The sequence below is a fragment of the Cyprinus carpio genome, chromosome B13 (genome assembly GCF_018340385.1).
Source record: "Cyprinus carpio isolate SPL01 chromosome B13, ASM1834038v1, whole genome shotgun sequence".
NCBI classification, from domain to species: Eukaryota; Metazoa; Chordata; class Actinopteri; order Cypriniformes; family Cyprinidae; genus Cyprinus; species Cyprinus carpio.
In genome coordinates, this window is record NC_056609.1 from 5,735,551 (window position 1) to 5,760,588 (window position 25,038).

Sequence of the window (25,038 nt, forward strand, 5' to 3'; positions counted from 1 at the left end):
TTCTTACTGTCATTAAAAATAAAGTTCCACTCTTTCCTATAGGTTCTAAACAGGCAGTGACTGTAATTTAAAACAGTTAGGGTTAGGGAATATCAAAATGGAGTATGTATACAGCATGCCTTGAGTACTTTATTGCTTATATAAACGTTACCATGCAAATAAATATTGAAATCAAAAAATGTATGTATTGATATGGTACTTTTTCAAATCAGTTTTTAAATTTGTTAAATGCTATCCTTTCCACTAGAAAATAGTTCCTTACAGTAACAGTAAATTCCAAGAGAACGGTCCTAGGTGTAGCATGGCCCATCTTATGGAGCTCAAATAAAAACAGAAAATAGTAAATGTTCTCATCCACTGTGTTATTTATTTATTTATTGGCACCATATATGATCATCTCTTAGCAATGTCTGTTTTCTTAAGAAAACATCTGTTCTCTGTCTTTTAGTTTAAAACAGGCCATTTTGCAACACAGTTTGCAAGCATAATTACAGTGTAAACGGTTGGGCATCCAGTACCATACCTGAAACAGAATAATAATAAATACAGAAATATTCCCGCTACAATAATAATACAGGTGTGTAATACAGGGAACATTTTTTACACTATATTAATTGTTTATTTTGCTAAGGGATTGCACAGGGATACACAGAACCGTTGGGTAAAGTGTGCTTTATCATGAATAAAAATAACTGTATAGGGAACAAAATGTCCCTGATGTCTCCTCCTTAAGTGATTCCAAAACCACATTAAAGCATAATCAGATCTGTATTATACACACGCAGAAAGTCTAAACTTTCCCCCAGTCTTGTACCCTCAATCCATAGAGGCTTCTCATTTCCATAATATCTGCATTTTTCTGAGAGAAGTGACCTAATTAATCAAGTGGCCATTTTGTGTCTCATTAGTGCTGTCTGCTTGGATCCTCTAGACAAGACACCACTGCTCTGTCTCATTAGACAGTCCATCATTCTTTCTGACTTCCTATTCTGAACACAGAGAACTTTCTCTATACTCACTGTTTTTTTTTTTTTTTTTGATTTATAATAAAGGCCTGTCATGTCAAGTTTTCAAGAGCTTAAGATAGCATGTTTTTCAACCAATTCACCTACCCCTGCCTTTAAAAAGCAGCTTCACAGTAATAAACAGGAAATAGCAGTATTGGTGCAGACTTCATCATATATGAGACAAATTTATATTCTGCTGTACAGCATTTCTGCTGGATTAATAATAAGAAATAAAAAAAAAAATGTTCTTCTAATCTGATTTCCTCATCTCTTGCAGAGGAATCGAATGGGTTAGTTTGACTAGTTTCCTGTCCTTCGCCACCTCTGTTCCCAACAACCTTGGACTTGTGAGGAATGAACTGCAACATGTGGACTTGCGCACAGGTAAAGCACACACAGACACACATTACACACTGGTATTTATGTGTCAACATATTTTTGTTGATCGAAAAAAATTACTTCATTTTCATTGGTATTTCATTATTCAAACATCGGTGCTGCAATTGCTAATACTCAAGTTTAGCAAACCCATTCACACCCAGAATGCTACAAAAACAATAACTATTTCTGTCATGACAACTCTCGGAAAGATTGCATGGTATGGACATGACAATGTCAATGTATTTGGTCGTGGCGGAATAGATCTGCAACACTGCTGCTGCTGCCAATACATCTACAGAAATGCTGCTGCTTTCTTTGCGCACAAAAAGTATTCTCGTAGATTCATAAAATTACTGTTGAACCCCTGATGTCACATGGACTATTTTACTGATGTCCTTGCTATGTTTCTGTGCCTTGATCGTGGTTTGTGTTCCGAAGATGAACGAAGGACTTACGAGTTTAGAACGACATGAGGGTTAGTAATTAATGACAGAATTTTAATTTTTGGGTGAATTATCCCTTTAAGGATTTATCTATATTTAATTTAGAATTTAGCATTTGATAACTTTATTCTATGTCTGTATATTTCCTACTTGCTGAAGGGCACATGTAAATATGGCAGTTATTTTAATGGGTTTGTGTGAAGATTGGTTTAAATTCACTTAAATTAGAAATTGTTATTAGTCTATTAAATGTTAAAATTGATAGCTCTCAATTATACAGTAATGTTGAATGGCTATAGTCAATGGGTAAATATTACGGGAAAAAAAAAAAATTCCTAGAGACATCAGTAGTATTTGGTATCAGTGATACCAATACTAATGATGCATTGTACTGGTACAGTGACTAGTACTAAGATTCTGTTAAACAAATATTAAAAATCTACTGTCCTTATGTTGAGAATCAGAATCAGAATGAGCTTTATTGCCAGGTATGTTTACACATACAAGGTATTTGTTTTAGTGACAGAAGCTCCACAGTGCAACAGAATGACAGCGACAGGACAAGACACAGATAATAAAAAGAATAATATACAAAATAGACAATGTACAAAATAGTAAAAACACAATATATAATATAAACAATTGACAATAAATAGACAATAAAATAGACAATAGACATAGCATCGTACTGGCTAACTAAGCTCTTTGGACAATAAACTGGACTACATCCGACTACTACGCTCAACTCAGAGGATTGTAAGAGACTGTAGTGAAACATTTTTCTCATCTTAGCTGGGGATTTTAACCCCTTTGCGTTCAAGGATCGGCGACGGCCCCAGATTATTGTTGTTTCACTTTCACAGCACGTTAAACATCACACTCTGGACAAACTGTGCAATCAGTAGAAAGATTAAAGACTCTAGTTTCGATATTTGACCACTTAATAAAAAATTGTTGTTAAAACATGGTTGCAGTAACAGTAATTTAGTAATTTATGTCAGGAGTGCAAAATAATAAATCCGTATTATGCCAAATTTTGAATAGAAATTCACCACGCATTCATATTCAGTCACGTCAGCAGCGGTTTATTTGTGTTCACATAGATTCACTGAACAGCGTCAATAAGGGATTATAGTCCAAAGCTGCATGGACATGCTGATATTTGGATATATTTACTCATGTTTACTTCATATTTCTTCTGCCAGAATCATAATTTATATTCATTTTCCACTGATTTACGCGATCTGATGATAAATAGCCTCTGTACCCACGACATATCCAAATAATAAACACACGATTAGTTAATAAATGTTTGGTATTCGATTTTCTTGAGATTTGGGGCATGTGTATAACAATATTGAAAAATGTACATCTGAAATTGTGCAGCGATGTAAAAGGCTATAAATAGAATATTTTTACAACAGTAAACGACCAAATTCCACCTGTGATTGCAAAAGGAAGTTATTACAAACACTCGATCGGGGTTTAAAGTGACTTTTGAGTAAAAGTGTACTAATAATTTCATAAATAGTCTGATGTAGCTTGATGCTAACGTTAGCTCTAATGCAGCTAGATTTCTAAGGCCATGTCGTGTGTTTTTAGAGAAGGCTAATCAAATTGATTTATGGCCCCTGTAATCTTCTGTAAACTCACATGTAAAGCTCTCATATGTGCTCTGTCATTATGTTTGGCTCTGAACACTCCCCCATTCATGATTCTATTGTTCTTACGAAAAGAGCCTTTCACACCTCCGCCAGGTATGAGACATTATCCCCGTTATTCTTTTATCATTATTCTTTTGTTTTTATTCCACCATTATTAGCTTTTGTTCTGGTATTTCAAGGTTTACCAAGACACAAAGCCCCAATCTCGCTTCAATCTCAGGATACATTTACCCTATTTTTATTAAGAAACATCTTCACAAAAGTCTTTTCAACTACACAGTATTATTTCTGTCTTACAGTCATTCATATTATCACAAAAATACTGGGATAAAGTTTATAGTTCAGATATAAACATTGATGTCTATGGCAGCGATCAAAATAGAGTAAATCCCCTTATGAAAGTAACTGCGCTTCAAACAACGTTTGTGTCGATTGCATTATTTTTCCACTAGGCGACGACAAGTGACATACAAATGTATTTGTCAATGAATGAATTATTCAAGAGAATTGTTCAAAAATGCTGATTCATCCAGTAATGAAACAAGTGAAGTAGGTTTATGAGTGAGTCGTTGAATCATTGATTCAAACAACTTTTTCATAATTTTAATATTAAAAATTAGGGTATTAAATATATTATATATACACTACCAGTCAAAAGTTTTTGAACCAAAAGATGTGTAATGTTTTTTTTTTTTTTTTTTTTTAAAGAAGTCTCTTCTGCTCACCAAGCCTGCATTTATTTGATCAAAAGTACAGCAAAAACAGTTACATTTTGAAATATTTTTACAATTTAAAATAACTGCTTTCTACTTGAATGTATTTAAGTATATTGTTTATTAGTGTTATTGTGAGTTTTTTTTTCAGTTTAATTTAACCTGTTTTCATTTTTAAATGATATTTTAGAATTTATTTTTTTATTGTGATTTGATTTTAATTTTACATTTATTATTATTATTATGTTGAAAACAGTTGAGTAGATTTTTTTTAGGTTTCTTTGATAGAAAGTAAAGAAGAACAAAATTTGTGTGAAATAGAAATCTTTTGTTATAAATGTCTTTATTGTTATTTTTGATCAATTTAAAGGATCCTTGATAAATAAAAGTATTTATTTAATTTATTTAACCCCCCACCACCCAAAATGCTGAGCTATTCATCAAAGAATCCTGAAAAAATTAACTACAGTGTTTTAAATGATGATAATAATAAAAGTAATAATAATAATAATAAAATGTTTCTTGAACAGCAAATCAGCATATTAGAATGACTTTGATCACATGAATAAATTACATTCTAAAATATATTCAAATAGAAAGCAGTTATTTTAAATTGTAAAAATATTTCACAATATTACTACCTTTGCTGTATTTTGGATAAAATAAATGTAGAGATCACTAGACTTCATTAGTGGAGTGCCCTCATGCTAGTATTTCCTGTTACTCTCACTGTCGTTCAGAGATGAAGACTGTCATCTAGCGGTCGGGATGTAAACTCAAAACGCAACGACTGCTATGAATCTTGTATGATATATTTTATTTATTTTTTTAATATCGATATTCCATTTTTGACAATCGATACAGTATCGCCAAACAAAATAGCATGATATTTGCGTGTATCGATATTTTCAAACACCTCTTATATATATATATATATATATATATATATATATATATATATATATATATATATATATATATATATATATATATATATATATATATATATATATAATACAGATGTGTGTATTCTGCCGTTCGCTAGTTTGTTACACATTTTTTTTTCTTTTAGATAGAGCATGTCCATTTTACACGACCAGCAACCAGTGTTTTGAATGAATTCCAGCTGGAGGAGGTTGGGGTTTGGGGGTAGTCAGCTTCATCCTGGGGGGTTGACATAAAGGTGTGAATCTCTTGCTCTTTCATATGGAGAGAGTGTCTGATGATGAGCGTTTCAAACTTGCTGAGTAGGTTTAGGCAAAGTGTCTGTTTTAGGACAAAATCCTCGTTTGGTTTGGCTTTTGTGATTTTTGCAGAGGCATACAGAGTATTACATACAATATAATATGGTCTAGTTTTGTTCTCAGGAGAGACCCGGCACCTCTGCAAGAGAGACAGAGAAACTGGCCGAAAGAGACGCACGTCTACCAGAGGGACGAAAACTTTTGTTCTTATTTTATAGTCTATGCCGCTTTTTTTTAATTGTACACGGCAACGCTGCAGTCGTTTTGGCAATACAAATGTAAAAATATATTGCAGTAATAAGCAACTGTCCTGAGACATCATGTAGGCCTAATCATTCTTAGTTTCGTTACTGGGCAATTTCAGCATTAAAGACGTGACATTCGCAGTCAAAACCTGAAACATAAATTCTCACAGAATGTATTCATTAACAATATATTAAACCATCTCTTTATGTTTTTCTAAATCCCAAATAGAGTCCAGACATCAGATGAGTATCCATCTATGAATGTGTTTTATAGGCTGTTTTGGATTTGGCAAATAGGCCTGCAAGTGCGTTACTTGACAAAGAAAAAAGACCCGAGTTTTTGGGAGACCATATATTTTATAGACTTTCTGTGATTTACAATGGACAAACCAGAAGCAACAATATCTGCAGAATGGAGAAGGGTTGACCATTCAGAAAACATACAATATAAATTTAAATTTAATTTTTTTTTTTTTGTTTCAGAGGAAAAATCAATGTTAAGGATGTGACATCTCTCCGTTATGGACCGTTCTGAAAGAAGAATTTATGCAAACGGATATAAATGCTTTAAAAATGTTAACAGAGATGTCTAGTAGCCTATTGGACGGGCCTTTAGAGAGAAATGCAACCTTCATTCAAATTATATAATCAGGGAGTATTTGCTTTCGTTTTGAATTGGTTCCTTTAAAAGTAAACATTTTTCTCATGTATGTGAGGTACCCCAGTTTTTCTTAACTTCATTGTCAGAAAAGTGATCACGTGGGCGCCTCCCTGTCATGCATGCGCGTTAATACTTTTCCGCAAAAACTTTTAAATATGAATAGTAATAGAGCACATTTATTTTAGGTTAACGCTACAGTATGAGATCCACATTAAAATAAATCTTCACAAGTCTACATCTGAGACAGGTGCAGTTATATCCTGTAAATTGAAGGCTATTAGACTTTTTAAAATGATCTGCAGCTCCTATTTGTTGATCGTTAGTTTTCCTGTCACAGACATAAACATGTTTTTATTACTCTCATATTTTTTTTATTTTTTTATTTTTTTTTATAAATCACTTATGCCTTAAATAATAAGGATACAAAGCAGGTTAAGTTAAATTGTATACATAATTGTAAAATTCTATAGACTGAAAAGAAGATTACAGTTTAACATTGAATTATTGATTTTTTTCAAAAGTGAATTATTTTTTACATGCAATGATACAAAATAAACAAACAAGATTTGTAATAAAGAAAAAATAGACAAATAAGAAATAAGAACGTGCATGCTTTCACGTGGAGCAGCATTTAATACACAGAGCCGTTGTTCAGTGACAAGCTGCGCAAAACATACGCAAAATATGATCGTGGTTTTGCGCAGCTTGTCAGTGAACAACGGCTCTGTGTAGTAAATGCTGCTCGATGTGAAAGCACGCACGTGTAGAGATTTACCGCTGATTACAGAACCAGCTTTACTGACGAGATGCGCATTAATAGCGTGCCGATATTTATTGTGCATCCCTAAATTTCTTAATTAGTGAACAGATGTCTTTTTCCCACATAGTTCTTTGTCAAAATAAAGGACAGGTAATGAATATCAAAGTATGTGTGTGACAAAAACGCATGCTGTTTTATTAAAGGAATTTTAATATATAAATTAAAAATGTATTTGTGACAGATATTAAGTAATGTAAGAAGATTGACATTTAGTATCTATGTATGTAGCCTAGCCTGAAATAGGCTACCGCTTTTAATGCTCCGATGCAAAGTAAACCACCATTTCTTTATAATATAATTTGTAATATAACACATGATTTATATTATATAAATAATGCTGCACACCTGTAAATGTTTTAAATCTAAAATATTGGGTAATACTTAGCTTAGCATAAATATAAGTGCAGGCTCACATTGACATTTATCCTGCTTGAATTTGTTCTAAATGAAAAATGCACATAATTTCATAAGCAGCCTACTAAATTTGCATCGTGAGTATGGAGTATGAAATATTTTATCTAGGGCTACAGTGTTTTTCTTTAATATCCGCCGACTGCAGCGTCAAAGCAGTGAGGCAAAGCTGATGGCTATTTGTGAAAAAGCACTTTCTTCCTACTACTTGTCCGCTTGATCCTATTCCATCTCATCTCCTTCAAGCCATTTCTCCGGCAGTTGTACCTGCACTCACTCACATCAACACATCCCTTCACACTAGTGTTTTTCCCTCAGCATTTAGATATATAACCCCACTACTTAAGAAACCCACTCTTAACCCATCTCTTTTAGAGAGCTACAGACCGGTTTTCCTTCTTCCTTTCATTGCAAAAAAAAAAGAGACTTGTCAGACTTGTGTGTTATAGTAGCTATAAGGTGAAATAATAGTCGAGTGTAAGACTGAAAAAGTGCAGTGCTGATAAAGAGTTGACTGTGGAGATTGAGTTCACATGTTGTGATGCAGCAATCTAACAATAATTTTTGTGAGTATACAAACAGGTTACAGGCCCTTTAACCCACCACAGTCTTTGCTACTTTTTTAAATACAGTAGGCAGTCAAGCAAAGTACCTATGATTGCTGTAAATGGGAAAATAAGTAATACGGGCCTAGTTTTCTAACACATATTTAATTTGCCACTACAGTGTCCACATTAATGTCACAAATAAAAGGTTTGAAACATATATTTAATAATCGCTGATGAATTTCAACAGGTCATGCACATACTTATTCATTATTCATGATTTTTGACACAGAGCCCTCCAAGACATGGAGAAATATATAATGTCCATGAATTAAGAAACTGTTAATCGCTTTATATTAAATATTTCCTTCATATTAGTTCAAATTTGAGAGCACTGTAATTATTTGTTCCTATGATTTAATAAAAAAAAAGAAGCCAGGTTGGTCAGGACAGGTTTGGTATTGTATGTGAAAAAAATATACATTTTTGTTAGCCATGAGTCACTGCACCTCCAAGCTGGGCACACCTAGCATTTTCATCTGGTTAAAAATGCTTTGGTGAACACAAGGCCTAAATCCATGTCAAACTAATAATTTTAAGCAGGCCTATAATTTGTATGTTTTATATATTTGAGAGTACTTTTGTTATCATTCATTCATTAATGTATTTATTGTGCTGAACATATTACACATAATTCGTATTTTGTGCTTTCTCTCTCAGGGCGGTGCTTTGCATTTCGAGGTGAACGTGGGAATGATGAACCAGCCATTGAAATGATTAAAGTGTCCCATCTGAAGTGAGTAACATATGTTTTCCAGTTGCAAACACCTAGGTGAGCACTTAAACATTTTAGACACTTTGGTTTCCCTAAACAGTGATTAGTGGTGACAAATACAGACACACAAACACACACAGACTACATTCATGCAGGGCCGGCTCTAGCCAATTTGCTGCCCTAGGCAAGATTTTTCCTGGTGCCCCTTGCCTCACAGCCCATTCCACCAATAATCATTGCATTCAAACATTTACACTGAAACTGCATAGCTAGATATTTCAAAAGTGCATCTGAAGAGAGAAATGAAGGAGTATATGTGACTACTGGGTGTTACATTTTCTTATTAAAAAGCTGATGATAGAAAAAAAATGGTAACACTTACAATAAAGGTATCATTTGTTAACATTAGTGAATGTATTAACTAACTTGAACTAACAATGAACAATACATTTGTAACAGTATTTAATATTTTTGTTAATGTTAGTTATGGAAAATTAACATTATTTTAAATTGTTTCCAGTGAAACTATAAAAATATAGGTGCTGCTAAGTCACATTATAGATTAAACACAAACAGCAAGAATAATTACATCTGGTATTCCTGCACAAAACTAATACCATTTTGTTTGAACACTTCTCTAGCATACAGTAAGGTTACTGTTTAATCTTAAAACAAAATTTTAAGTGTTTAATTTCCAGTAGGCAGCAATGTTCTACTAAACTATAGCCCTTGCTAAGGTCACCACAAATTTAACTGAGAAACATACATCTTTAAGTGAATTTTACATAAAATGTTGCTATTATTAATAAGCCCAGTTATATACAAACATTACTAAATTAGCCGATTCAAGCCGACATTGTTATTACCCTTTTTTAAACTTTTAGACTAGGCTTTCTAGACTAGGTCAACACAAAGTTTGTTCACATTAAATCAGATTACTTCTGTCTTTGTCCCCAGCACCAGAGGGTTTCGGTCTTTTAGACATAGGCTTAGTGGTAATTTATTAGTGAACATCTGTTACAATTGGGTAACTGATGTATGTGGAAGTGCAGCTGTGTGGGGGAATATTGATCATGCTTCAAACCAGGGTGAGTAGGGAGAGCAATAAAATAGTTTTTATGGGATGTTCACTTTTTTGTAATATTTTATTTTATTATATATTATTTAATATATTCTTTAACATGTTCAGTGGGAGGGGGGGGGGGGGGGGGTGGGGGTCACCAGGACAGGTTTGAGAAGCACTGGTCTAGAGCAGTGAATCCTAAAATTGATATTAAACCACTGGTCTAGAACAACTCATTATGTGTAATGTATAGTGAAAACCATGTAATGCAATACGACGGGTGTATTTTGTAGCATTCTGCCTGCTTTCAAACAGACACAGAGAAAAATAGAGTAGTAAGATTACATTTATTTGATTGAATTATTAATTATTGAGCGAGAAAGTTTGTGTGTGTGTGTTTGTATCTGGTATTTCCTACATTATCCCCAGAAGTATAATAATACCAGTTCATTTTGACCTTGTGGGGAAATTTTTTGGTCCCCATGAGGAAAACAGCTTATAAATCATATAGAACAAAATGTTTTGAAAATCTACAATAGCAGAAAGTTTTGTGTTAGGTGTAGGTTTAGGGGTAAGGATAAAGTTAGGGAAGGGGTAGGCAAGTTTGGCCCTAGAGAGCTGCAGTCCTGCAGAGTTCAGCTCCCACCCTGGAAAAAAAAACACACCTTCCTATTGATAGCTTTTAGTCACCTGACCGGCTCGAAGACCTGGAGGGCAAAACATCCATAGAACTGCAGCACAAGCATATCAATTTTTTAATTGTATCAATTTAGATCACCTCTCAAAATAATAAAACAAAGGTATGTGAAAAAATGCAAGTTTTGGCCATTTGCACTCCATATTAAGCACCCACTGCAATATTTATCAATATATAATAATAAATATTTATACAATATCATTAAACAGTGTGACAAACGTTGTAAACACACTAAAAGTGCCTTAATATATTTAAAACAGTAATATTAAAAGATCAAATTCAGTAATCACTATATTAATGATGCATAGTTTACATAGGCAAGCGGATGAGGTCGGAATATGAACACAATCGGCTTAATAGTTCAGTGTTTTCCTTATATCCTTTAACATGAAAATTTGCACATTGTGTCTATATTCTGGGTTTATATGCTTGCCTGTACAAAATGTACATCATCAATAAGGTTTACTGAATTTCACCTTTTAATATCTGCGTATTCAGGGTGCGATTTGCCGGGGGGGATGGGGGGGATTTCCCCCCCACTGGTCTATGCATCCCTGCCTCTGCTGAATAACTTTTATTCCCCGGTGGTGATAAAAACATCATGCAAACCCGCTCTGACGTCCCGATCTGAATCAAATGATTTGCGATACACGCTCTGACGTCCAGATCTGAATCAAATGATTCGCGATACACGCTCTGACGTCCAGATCGGAATCAAATGATTCGCGATACGCGATCCAATTGGAGCGCTTCGAAATAGTGAATCATTTTGCGACGTAATGGTTTAACTGATTCGGAGTTTCAAAAAGCTCCGTTGTGTTCTTTGCTCGCTTTCTCTATGTAATTTGTTGTTTGAATAACCGTGGACATTAAATCATTACAATTAATAGGCCTAACATAGGCTTACAATGTTTTTATTAAACTGAGATCACACTAAATACAATTTCCGTCGTATTAAAAACATTTCATAAAAATTTTCAAAATCATCCCCCCCTCTGTTTTTTCACAAATCGCACCCTGTGCGTATTACTACATTACTACTTGATGCAAACTGTGTAAAAATAACTGGCAATCAGTAGAGCAAAGCTTCGTTTTGCCCTCTAGATGGGTGTTCCTATGAGTGTGTGACGTCATGTGAAAACTATCAATAGCCTTAGTAATCCTGAAGACATTGATTAGCTTGTTAAAGTGTGTTTGATTAGGGTTGGAGCTGAACTCTGCAGGACTACAGATCTCTAGGACTGAACTTGCCTGCCCCTGGGTTAGGGGATAGAAAATATCATTAACCTGATAGAAAATCAATGGAAGTCTATGCAATGTCCTCACTAATATAGTTAAGTGTGTGTGTGTGTGAGAATTACCTTTGTCTGTACAATGTCTCTCTACTAATTGGGAAACTATGAGTTTACAGTAACTAACTTTTTTTTTTTAATAAGTGTTGCATTTACTATATTTTTCTGTGCTCCTGGATATTTCTGTGATCTCTATGTGCAAGTGATGTGTGTGCGTGTGCTTCAATGAAGGCTGCGTATTAATGTAAAATGGTGATCAAATTGACTGGATCTACCTGTGCATTACATGGTTTTAATGCACACTTTCCTCTTTAATATCTAGTATTCAGTTAGACCAAGGCATAAGGGTACCAATTCAGTATTCATTACTTTTAATGTAGGTTACTTTTAACACAGGAAACACTTTTTGATCTAAAAATAAAATTTAGGTATAGTCCTGAGAACAAAATAATTGTATGTGTACATTGGTCTTCTTTAGGCAGTACCTGGTGGTGGTGTTTAGAGATAAACCTTTGGAACTCTGGGATGTCCGCACAGGAACCTTGCTGCGTGAGATGGCCAAGAACTTCCCTACTGTCACTGCCCTGGTACTGTATCAAACTCACAATTTGCCATGTTGCTTTTAGTGATTGTTCTTAAAACATTTCATTGTTTTAAGCTATGGGTAAAATATAATCTGGTGACTTGAGATTACAGCATTTGGGATGCTTTTAAAGCACAGTAAAATCTATTAGCACATAAGAAAATTGGAAGTCCCTATGTGCAAGTGATGTGTTGTTTGTGTGCTTCATAAAGGCTGTGCATTGCTATAAAACAGTGATTAAATTGACTGGAACTGGCATGACCACGGTGAGTGGAGTCTGTGAGGATTCTACCTGCCTCCTTTATAACATTATGCATTTTTTGTGTAAACACATTTGTCACCTTTGAGCAGAATTAAATGGTCTTTGTGTTGAAGTTTAAATAAACATGTAAGATGCCGTTTTTGTGCCACTTTGCAAATGAAAAATAATTATTTTTTTTGGGGGGGGGGGGGGGCTTTAGCACCATTCAACTCAATATGCTCCTCTGAAAATGTAAAAAAGTACAGAGTTTATTGAATAATCTTAGTTCACTTATCTGTCAATCACTTTGATGTTGTGTCAATGTACTGGCACTAGGGGTCACACTTTGGAGCCCCAAACACCTCTGATATGTTGAGAAAAGGCCAATGAGAGCTGATTTATACTTTTGCGTTTGCCTAGGGGTGGGCGATATGGCAAATATATCATATTAGGTTTTTTTTTGTTGTAGTAGTTGTTTTTTTTTGTTTGTTTGTTTGTTTGTTTTTTCACAATTCTTTGTTATGTTGGTTTTACTATTTTGCAAGTTGTCTGAGCATTACAGCATTACTGCTGTCTCTTCCTGAAGTCAACAATCAGCTCTTTAGTTTTGCTCACATTCAGAAAAAGACAATTGTACTGGCACCATGATGTAAGTTTCTCTACCTCATCCAAGTATGCGGCTTCATTATTGTTGAAAATGAGGCCCAGAACCACAGTATCATCAGCAAATTTGATTATAGCTGTGGAGCTGTGGGAAGACACGCAGTCATGTGTGTAGAGAGAGTGGAGCAGGGGACTCAGGACACAGCCCTGTGGGGCTCCTACGTTCAGGGTGATGGAGTTGGAGGTGTACTGGCCTACTTTCACCACTTGAGGTCTGTCGGTGAGGAAATCAAGAATCCAGTTGCAGAGTGAAGAATTCAGGCCGAGGTCCATGAGTTTAGAAGCTAGCTTTATGGGGACTATAGTATTGAAATCTGAGCTATAGTCGATATAAATAGCAGCCTTACATAGTTCCTGTTATTGCTGTCAATGTGCGTGAGAGAAGAGTGCAGGATGTGAGAGATGGCATCATCAGTGGATCTGTTAGGGCGATAGGCAAACTGAAGAGTGTCTAAAGTATCCAGGATGGAGGAGCAGATGTAGTTTTTAACTAGTCCCTCGAAGACCTTCATGACTATTGATGTGAGGGCAACTGGATGATAGTCATTCAGACAAGAGGGTTTATTGTTCTTAGGCACAGGAATGATGACAGATTTTTTGAAGGAGGTGGGAACCACCGAGGTAGCAAGAGACTCATTAAAAATAAGTGTAAACAAACCAGCGAGCTGATCAGCGCAGGACCTCAGAACACGGCCAGAAATCCCATCAGGTCCGGCTGCTTTCCTGACGTTCACTCGCTTTAGAGCCCTCCGAACCTCGTCCTCCGACACAGTGATTACATGATTGTCGCTGTTCTGACTGCTGCTTGCTGACGCACTGATCGGCAGGCTCGTGCTGCTTAGATTGCTTTCAAAGCGGCCGTAGAAAGAGTTTAGCTCGTCAGCCAGTGACGGATCTGCTCTCACCTCTGCAGAGGATTTATTTCCAAAGGCACAGATGGTCCTAAGTCCCTGCCACATGCGTCAGGAGTCATTGAGCTGGAAATGAGACTCTATTCGTTTCCTGTATCTGTGTTTGGCGGCTCTTAATGTTTATTGGAGAGCATAGCACGATGCTTTGTACTCGCTCATGTTTCCCGACAAAAGACCGGCGTTGTAAGCAGCAGTGCGTTTATTTACTGCTGCACGGATTGTTCTGTCCACCCACGGTTTCTGATTTGAGAAGGTCCTTATAGTTATTGTTTCAGTTGCTTACTCGGCTAGTATGTTAACAAAGCTTAATGCAACATCCGTGTACTCGCTGACGTCAGTTAAACTTGCTTGAAACATGTCCCAGTCTACGTCATCAAGAGCTGCCTGTAGCATGGCTTCTGATTGGGCGGACCATCGCGCCACCCTCTGTACCTGGGGATCTTGAACGAGCCTTTGTTTATATTCCGGTGTGAGGAAAATGGCGGCATGGTCCGATTTGCCGAAAGCCGGTAGTGAGGGAGCTTTGTAGGCATTCTTAAACTGAGTGTAGCAATGATCCAGTGTATTCGGTCCTCTGGTTGGACAGGATACATGTTGATAAAAATTAGGCATAACTTGCCTGAGGTTGGCTTTGTTAAAGTCCCCAGCGATGATAACAGCAGCGTCAGGATGTTTGTTGATGTTGCCACTGAGCGCATCATGAAGCTCAGACAAAGCCAAACTTGTGATGTGTTGATGTGGTATGGAAGCCCAGGTTTCTTTGACAGTGGCCTTCAGCTCATCTGCATTTTTTGGTCTCTTGTTTCTAATTTTCCTCTTGACAATACTCCATAGATTCTCTATGGGGTTCAGGTCGGGTGAGTTTGCTTGCCAGTCAAGCACACCAACACCATGGTCATTTAACCAATTTTTGGTGCTTTTGGTTGTGTGGGCAGGTGCCAAATCCTGCTGGAGAATGAATCAGCATCTTCAAAAAGCTGGTCAGCAGAAGAAAGCATCAAGTGCTCTAAAATTTCTTGGTAAACGGGTGCAGTGACTTTGGTTTTCAAAAAACACAATGGACCAACGGCAGCAGATGACATTGCATCCCAAATCATCACAGACTGTGGAAACTAAACACTGGACTTCAAGCAACTTGGGCTATGAGCTTCTCCACCCTTCCTCCAGACTCTAGGACCTTGGTTTCCAAATGAAAAACAAAACTTGCTCTCATCTGAAAACAGGACTTTGGACCACTGGGCAACAGTCCAGTTCTTCTCCTTAGACAAGGTAAGACGCCTCTGACGTTGTCTGTGGTTCAAGAGTGGCTTAACAAGAGGAATACGACAACTGTAGCCAAATTCCTTGACACGTCTGTGTGTGGTGGCTCTTGATGCCTTGACCCCAGCCTCAGTCCATTCCTTGTGAAGTTCACTCAAATACTTCGATTTGACTCAAAGACTTCGAATCGATTTTGCTTAACAATCCTCATAAGGCTGCGGTTCTCTCGGTTAGTTGTGCATCTTTTTCTTCCACACTTTTTCCTTCCACTCAACTTTCTGTTAACATGCTTAGATACAGCACTCTGTGAACAGCCAGCTTCTTTGGCAATGAATGTTTGTGGTTTACCCTCCTTGTGAAGGGTGTCAATGATTGTCTTCTGGACAACTGTCAGATCTGCAGCCTTCCCCATGATTGTGTAGCCTAGTGAACCAAACTGAGACACCATTTTAAAAAAGGTTCAGGAAACCTTTGCAGGTGTTTTGAGTTGATTAGCTGATTGGCATGTCACCATATTCTAATTTGTTGAGATGAATTGGTGGGTATTTGTTAAATGTGAGCCAAAATCATCACAATTAAAAGAACCAAAGACTTAAACTACTTCCGTCTTTGTGCATTGAATTTATTTAATACACAAGTTTCACATTTTAAGTTGAATTACTGAAATAAATAAACTTTTCCACGACATTCTAATTTATTGAGATGCGCCTGTATTTTGAAGAACATGGAAAACCAAACAGTTGCTGGACCACAGTGACTTACATAAGCGGTGTCCGAAACCACTCCCTATCCACTATATAGTGCACTATATCAGGTGTCAGCCATTTTGTAGTGCTGTCCGAATTCTGAGGGAACGACTTCATTCCCTACATTCATTCACCACTTTTTACACACAATGCGTTCTGATTTCGAGTGTACAACTGATGTACACTTGCTGAAGCACTATTTCCCACAATCCAAAGCAGAGTGGCGACAAGCTGGAAGAGAGAGTGGGAGCGAGCGAGTTTGAATGAGGAATGCCATTTACATCTTTATTATTTCTGCTTTAACGTTTATTTCATACATTATTCATATTAAAATATATTATGTAGTTAATAACTAAGTTTAATATTTTACTAATTTACTGAGGTGGCATCTTTGTTAACTTACAAAAATTATGATAATTTTGTGGCTAATTTAAAAATGTTTGTAAATCACCTGTAGGTAGCGTATTCATTCTGATGTAAAATTAACGGTCGCCTGAGGGCTCTCTATGACCATTATCTTTAAAAAAAAATTACATAAAATTATGAACGTGTTAATGTGCGTTTATTTTTGTTCTCAATATTTTAATAGTATGATTATGAACATAAAAGCATTACAAAACAAATAAATAATATACCATCAATGAAAACACAAAGCTGACGGGGAGGTATGTATAATTACAATAAAGTAATTTTGAGTGTTATTGGTATTAATATTATTTACATGTAATATAAAAGTGCATATGTGACAATGTTTTTGCAACCGCTCAAGTCTCACGCGCAGTGTATACGTCACCGTACGAATCCGTTCACTTATTTCATTCACTCCTTTCTGATATAGTCCACTCAACTGCCATACACTATATAGGGATTAGTGAATGAGTGAACAAGTGAGCGATTTCAGACACAGCTATAGTAATTTTTTGCTACTATCAAATTCCGAACAGAAACTGTTTGGTTAACTGCATTCTTTAAAATATCTTCTGAGTTCAGCACAAGAAAGAAATTAATACAGATTTGAGACAACATGAGAGTGAGTAAATAATGACAGAAATTAAATTTTAGGGTGAACTATCCCTTTAATGACAGTCGACAGCATGTTCAGTACTGTCCCTTTAAGACCTGCACACATCTAATATACAGGCACAGTTTTGAGACTGACACTGTCTACACCGGATACGAGTGGCGCGGTGCAACAAAATGCTATAGTTATAATTTTTATAATTGGTGCTGTATCGGCGCAACAAAGTCATTTTTTACACAGTGTAGACAGAAAACTACTGCTGCATTCTATTCATGATGTGCTGACACAAATTTTAAATGATTTTCAACGGTCGCTTTGTCACGTCTGGTGTAGACACGGTGTGAGGTGTCAGAACTGTAATTGACAGAATGTTTGCTGTAGCACGATACTATGATATTTCTTCAAAAACAGATTGTGGAGACATTTTTATCGTCCATGATCACACACCCCTGCATCTGACATAAGCTATAGCCTCTCCATCAGTTTTCATTTATACTTCAGCGTCAACGTGCAATAACACATACAGGCTGCTAGTCTGCAACATCCATTGGCATGTTGCTGGTATAACCCACAGTATCAAGGCAAAAGCCGTAAAAGCAGCAGCTTGTCAGATAATTTGTGGACATAGGATGCAGTGCTTCCCATCGAGGCAACCAACGGCGTCCTACCGCAGATACGTCAAAAACGATTGTCCCTCTGGTGTGACTCAAATGGAGTTTGGGGGCCTGGTTAGCACTGCCCAACCCATCACACTGGCTCATCAGGACAGTCTGACTCAGTTACGCTATTTAGTTTGCCAGGCGAATGGTCAGGTTCAGCTGCAATCCCACTGAAACAATTTCAGACACTCCTGGGGCATATGGCATCCTCCATGGCAGTAACACTGCTTGGATTGATGCATGTGAGAGTGTTTCAGCACTGGCTTCGTACGTGAGTCCCAGGATGCCATGGTATGCGCCGTGTAGCTATCAAACTGATATGTCACCATACATACAGCCCTTGGATGGACGTAGTATTTCTGTGGGCATGGGTCTTTCTAGAACAAGTGTCCAGCCTTACTAACATTCCATATGTAATACTTCTCAGATTGTAGGTCTATGTGATGTATTCTCCACGTTATCCTCACTTTGGAGAGGATATGGCCTCTATAGTGTTCTTTTTTTCTGCACAGAGAATGGAACAGTTCCTTGGTGCTAAAAGTCAAGTCAAGTCGCCTTTATTTATATAGCGCTTTATACAAAACAGATTGTGTCAAAGCAACTGAACAACATTAATTAGGAAAACAGTGTGTCAATAATGCAAAATGACAGTTAAAGTCAGTTAATCATTGAATTCAGTGATGTCATCATTCAGCTCAGTTCAGTTTAAATAGTATCCGCGCAATCATTTGCAATCAAGTCAACGATATCGCTGTAAATGAAGTGTCCGGCTGCAGCAAAGTCAGATTGTGCAGAAGAATCATCTGTTTCCTGTGGTCTTGTTGCGGTGGTCATTTGAGACAAGGTCTTTACAGGGTATCTGGGGCTCATCTAGTTGTCCTGGTCTCCGCTGTCTTTCAGGGCTGTAGAGGTCCCTTTTAGGTGCTGATCCACCATCTAGGCTGGATACGTATTGGATCCGGTTGACTGCAGTGACCATCTGATCTGGATACACACTGGATTTGGTGGCTACGGTGACCTCGGAATAAGAGAGAAACAGACTAATATTAGCGTAGATGCCATTCTTCTAACGATGTAGCAAGTACATCGGGTGTTATGGGAAGTGTTCCCGGTTTACCTAATTAATGCAGCCTAAAAGCCTTTAATGGATTTGGATATTAGGAGCGTATTAGTGTGTTATGTGTAAGCCAGGTTAAAGAGATGTTATTTCAGAGTTTAGGCGCTAAATGGGAAAAGGATCTGCCACCCGCAGTTGACTTTGATATTCTATGTATTATCAAATTGCCAGAGTTTTGAGAACGCAGCGGACGTGGAGGACTATAATGTAACAAGAGCTTGTTCAAATACTGAGGTGCTAAACCATTCAGGGCTTTATAAGTAATAAGCCAGATTTTAAAATCTATACAATGTTTAATAGGTAGCCAGTGCAGTGTTGACAGAACCGGGCTAATATGGTCATACTTCCTGGTTCTAGTAAGGACTCCAGTTTTTTTATATCGACTATGCATTCCGTTAGTTTTTCAAATTGGTATGTTTCGACGGGCCGCAAAGAAATATAAAGCTGAGTATCATCAGCATAACAGCGAAAGCTAACACCATGTTTCCTGATGATATCTCCCAAGGTTAACGTTTAAAGCGTGAAGAGTAACGGCCCTAGTACTGAACCTTGAGGTAATCCATACTGCATAATTGTGATCGATCTGATACCTCTTCATTCACTGCTACAAATTGATGGTGGTCATATAGGTACGATTTAAACCATGCAAATGCACTTCCATTAATACCAACAAAGTTTTCTAGTCTATGCAAAAGAATGTTGTGGTCAATAGTGTCGAACGCAGCGCTAAGATCCAATAGCACTAATAGAGAGATGCAACCACGATCAGATGATAAGAGCAGGTCATTTGTAACTCTAAGGAGAGCAGTCTCAGTACTATGATACAGTCTAAATTCTGACTGGAAATCCTCACAGATACCTTTTTTTTTCTAAGAAGGAATATAATTGTGAGGATACTACATTTTCTATTATCTTGGACAGAAAGGGAGATTCGAGATCGGTCTATAATTAACTAGTTCTTTGGGGTCAGGTTGTGGTTTTTTGATGAGAAGCTTAATAACAGCCAGTTTGAAGGTTTTGGGGACATATCCTAATGACAATGAGGAATTAATAATAGTCAGAAGAGGATCTATGACTACTGGAAGCACCTCTTTTAGGAGCTTAGATGGAATAGGGTCTAACATACATGTTGTTGGTTTAGATGATTTAAAAAGTTTATACAATTCTTCCTCTCCTATAGCAGAGAATGAGTGGAACTGTTCCTCAGGGGATCTATAGTGTACTGTCTGGTGCGATACTGTAGCTGATGGCTGCAAGGTTACAATTTTATCTCTAAGAGTCTCGATCTTAGAAGTAAAGTAGTTCATAAAGTCATTACTGCTGTGCTGTTGGGAAATGTCAACACTTGTTGATGCTTTATTTTTCATGAATTTAGCCACTGTATTGAATAAATACCTGGGGTTATGTTTGTTTTCTTCTAAAAGAAGTGAAAAGTAATCAGATCTAGTAGTTTTTAATGCTGTTCTGTAGGATAGGTTACTTTCCCGCCAAGCAATACGAAAAACCTCTAGTTTTGTTTTCCTCCAGCTGTGCTCCATTTTCCGGGCTGCTCTCTTTAGGGTGCAAGTGTGCTTATACCACGGTGTCAGACTGTTTTCCTTAATCTTCCTTAAGCATAAAGGAGCAACTGTATTTAAAATGCTAGAAAAGAGAGAGTCCATAGTTTCTGTTTCATCATCAAGTTGTTCTGAGGATTTGGATATGCTAAGGAATTGTGATTCATCAGGAAGATTACTTACAAAACAGTGTTTTGTGGTAGAAGTGATGGTTCTACATGTAGCAAGAAGTAGAATTTACAGTTTTAGCTATATGAAGTTTGCACAAAACTAAATAATGTTCTGAGATATCATCGCTTGGCTGCATAATTTCAACACCATCAACATCAATTCCATGCGTATTAAATCTAGTATAATTTCGACAATGAGTAGGTCCTGAGACGTGTTGTCTAACCCCAGAATGTCTATAAATGCTGATCCCAATGCATCTTTTTCATTATCTACATGGATATTAAAATCACCAACAATTAAAACTTTATCTGCAGCCAGCACTAACTCAGATATAAAATCAGCAAACTCTTGGTGTCTGTATGGTGCCCTGGTGGCCTGTATACAGGAGCCAGTACAAAACATCACAGGGGATTTATCATTAACACTCTGGATAATGTTATATGAAGCACCATTACTTCAAATGAGTTATACTTGAAGCCCGCCCTCTGAGAAATCCTGAAAACATTGTTATAAATTGAAGCAACACCTCCCACTTTACCTTTTGGACGCAACTCATGTTTATAACAGTAATCTTGGGGGATAGACTCATTTAAAATTATGTAATCATCAGGTTTTTGCCAGGTTTCTGTCTAGTTTTTGATCAGTGATCATATCATTTACAAAAAGTGCTTTTGTAGAAGGGGACCTGATATTCAATAAGCCAAGCTTTATCATTTGTTTATCCGTATTGCATCTGTTTTTTATTTGTTGAAATTCAATTAAATTGTTACTCTTAAATTGGTTTGTACGTTTTTTGTATTTTCTAGTTTGGGGAACAGGCACAGTCTCTATAGTGTGATATCTAGGTGAAAGAGTCTCTATGTGCTGAGAGTTAAATGACTTATGTGACGTGAGGCAGCTAGCAGACGGTCAGTTTAGCCAGTCTGTCTGCTTCCTGATCTGGGCCCCAGTTAGTCAGGTACAAACTCTAAGACTATGTGCCATATTTCTAGTGAGAAGAGCAGCACCACCCCAGGAGGGATGAAGACCATCTCTTTTCAACAGGTCAGGTCTGCCCGAAAAGCTCATCCAATTGTCTTTGAAACCTATGTTATTCTGCAGACACCACTTAGACATCCAGCCATTGAGTGATGACAATCTGCTATGTATCTCATCACCACGGTAAGCAGGGAGGGGACCAGAGCATATTACAGTGTCTGGCATCGCGCTTGCAAGTTCACTCACCTCTTTAATGTTATTAAAAGAGAGGGAGAGGAATGGTCAAAATGCAGCTGAAGCAACCTATTCCCATTGTAAGTACGGTCGTTTTTTGTCCCTGCATGGTACAAAGGACTGTACGGTTTTGTGGGGCGTTGGGTAGGTTACGATGTTACGATGCTGTGGAGTGGTGCATGCAAATTCCTTGCCAATTTTGATTGGGCTTTTTTTTTTTTTTTTTTTTTTTTTTTATAAATACAGGTGTTTGTTTCACAAGTATAACAGGTGTTTGGGGCTCCCAAGTGCCTAGTGTCAGTACATCGACATGACATCTACTGTATAGTAACCAAGACGTTATGTATGTTTCAGTGTGACTCATTATTTTATTTATTTGTGTAAACAGGAGTGGTCTCCATCACATAACCTTAAAAGTCTGAAGAAAAAGCAGCTTGCTGCACGAGAGGCCATGGCCAGACAGACCACCCTCGCTGATGCTGAGCAGAGCAGTGTAGAGTCCTCTGTCATCAGGTCTGGTTGCCCAAAAAGGATAGCTGTCATCGTTTACTGATCTTCTTGTTGTTAATTCTTCTGCAGAACACAAAAAGAGATTTTGTGAATAATGAAAACAAATAATGACCAGGGCCTGTCAAGCTCCAAAATCTGCATTTAAGCAGCATAAAATTATTATTATAACTTTTAAATTATATTCCAAATCTTTTGAAGTGCAGAGAGATTGATAATTAATAGTGCTGTCAAACAATTAATAGCATCTAAAAATAAAAGTTTTTGTTTACATAATACCGTATATGTATGTGTACTGTGTTTATTTATGATGTATATATAAATACACACATACAGTATATATTTAAAAAAATTTTACATGTGTATACATTTATTTATTTATTTATTTATTTATTATATTTGATATTATATATAAATATGTGACCATGGACCCCAAAACCAGTCTTAAGTGTCAATTTTGAAAAAGACTGTCCCATAGACTGCCAAGTAAAATACACTGTCAAGGTCCAGAAAAGCATCGTCAAAATAGTCCATTTGCCATCAGTGGTTCAACCATAATGTTGGGATGGAGTATCCCTTTTATCGTTTGATAACACTAATAATTAATTAGACTATTTATGAGCTTAACAGTAAAATTTAAGTAATTTAATGAAAATCTTCTTCTCTGCTGCAGCTTAAATAATATTTTTGCTTGTGCACATTTAAACTTTGTGCATGAAGATGCTTTGACATTGATGCCAAATAGCACTGGTTTTCACATGTAATGACAGGTTGTGTCATGGCAAGTTTGAATATGTGGAAGTATGAATGAGATTGCAGCAGAGGGAAAGACTTTATATAAATAATAAAAATTGTAGTCTTTTTGTATAAAAAAAAAAAAATTAACTGTGACTTTTGAATCTGGACACAAGTTAGATGGACTGCTTTTATTAAACTTTGTTTTGTGCTTTTTGCCATTTCAGAGTTCTAAATTTCCATTATTGTTGTATATACATATATAAAAAAATGGTGGTCACTGCATTTTTGACCATTTCTCATTTTGTGTTCCATGGAAAAAAGTGAGTAATACAGGTTTATAGCATTTATAGCAAACGTTTCTAGAATTGATTCACTAATCATTGGTAAATTGGTATTTTGTTACTGCTCTTCAGATGCTTTAGGCTAAGTGGTTTGTTGTTTCAATCAAATCTCTTAACAATGCTCTCTGTTGTTTTCTGTCAGTCTGTTGCAGGATGCTGAGAGTAAATCTGAAATGAGTCAGGGCATATCAGCTCGAGAACACTTTGTGTTTACTGACACAGATGGTCAGGTTTATCACATCACCGTGGAAGGCAACACTGTAAAGGATGGAGCACGTATTCCACCTGATGTGAGTGTTCTTCATATGTGTTTTGATGATCTTGAAATGTTTTCGATTTGCTGTTTGGTGAAAAAAATTAAATTTGGCAGGTCACCACTGACACATTGTTCAATGAAATCTCAAAGGATTTTCCATTTAGCTTTGCAAAGGTATGTAGGTTTAGACTCACCAAATATGATGTTGATATGATTAAATCTCTAGGAGTGGTTTGTTAAAGTACAAATCATGGAAAGACAAAAAAAAAATGTACCTCTACTGTATGTCTAACAGCCAACAACTCTAATGTTGGTGTTAAATTTCATGAAATTCTAAGAATTCTATAAGAGCACTGAAAACACTTGAAAAGAGTATTAACATTTGATGCATTACCATGACAACAGTATTTAAGATATCAAGAATTGTTTTGCAATTTTATATTAGCCATGTTTTAGTCTGAGGTTTTAAGTGATTTTGGTAAACATGAGGATGACTAAAAAAAGCCTGTTTTAAGTGACATGCTTGTGAAAGTAAGATGATGCCATAACCTACTGTATTTACGTGAGATATACTCTACACGATAAACATTTGGACTGCTGTGTGTGTATTTGAGCGCTGAGAACTGATCACACGCTGTATATGAGAACTGAGGAAGTTGAGCGTGCGCGAGAGAGAGAACACTTCTATCAGCATGATTCCGCCTATCCCACCTTCACTAACTTTAAGTTAATCGAAAACGAATTGTGACTCCAGGGAAAAACGGGACATCTGGTTACCTTACCCCTTCACCTTCGGGTGCTGAGACCATTGTTTCAGATCGCTAGTTCGCGTTTTATTAGCCTATCCATCCACTGCGGCTGCTATACTGACTAGATATGCAAACGCCCCTTATCCGATCGCAATCCAATGACAGGGACGCACATTTTGAAGGGCAATAGCCTATAGGATGTCCGGTAGTCCTCAAATAACATTATAGTCCAGTCTCATCTAGTTAACGAAGACGCGGCATAAATTTTGTCATAATTTCGTCATCAGATATTATTTTTAGCTCGTCAACGTCTCATCTTAGTCACAGAAAAAATGTTCCTTAACTA

General features: G+C 36.7%; 1 protein-coding gene across 1 annotated transcript in view; it reads left to right on the plus strand.

Annotated features, from left to right (window-relative positions):
• The window catches only part of wdr11 (WD repeat domain 11), a 184,757-nt gene that overhangs the window by 92,945 nt on the left and 66,774 nt on the right, over positions 1–25,038 (plus strand). Inside the window, exons 12-16 of the mRNA XM_042736306.1 lie at positions 1,285–1,391; positions 8,855–8,930; positions 12,440–12,548; positions 22,490–22,614; positions 23,830–23,977. Coding sequence (XP_042592240.1) covers positions 1,285–1,391; positions 8,855–8,930; positions 12,440–12,548; positions 22,490–22,614; positions 23,830–23,977 — 565 coding nt within the window. The remainder of the gene's footprint in view (positions 1–1,284; positions 1,392–8,854; positions 8,931–12,439; positions 12,549–22,489; positions 22,615–23,829; positions 23,978–25,038) is intronic.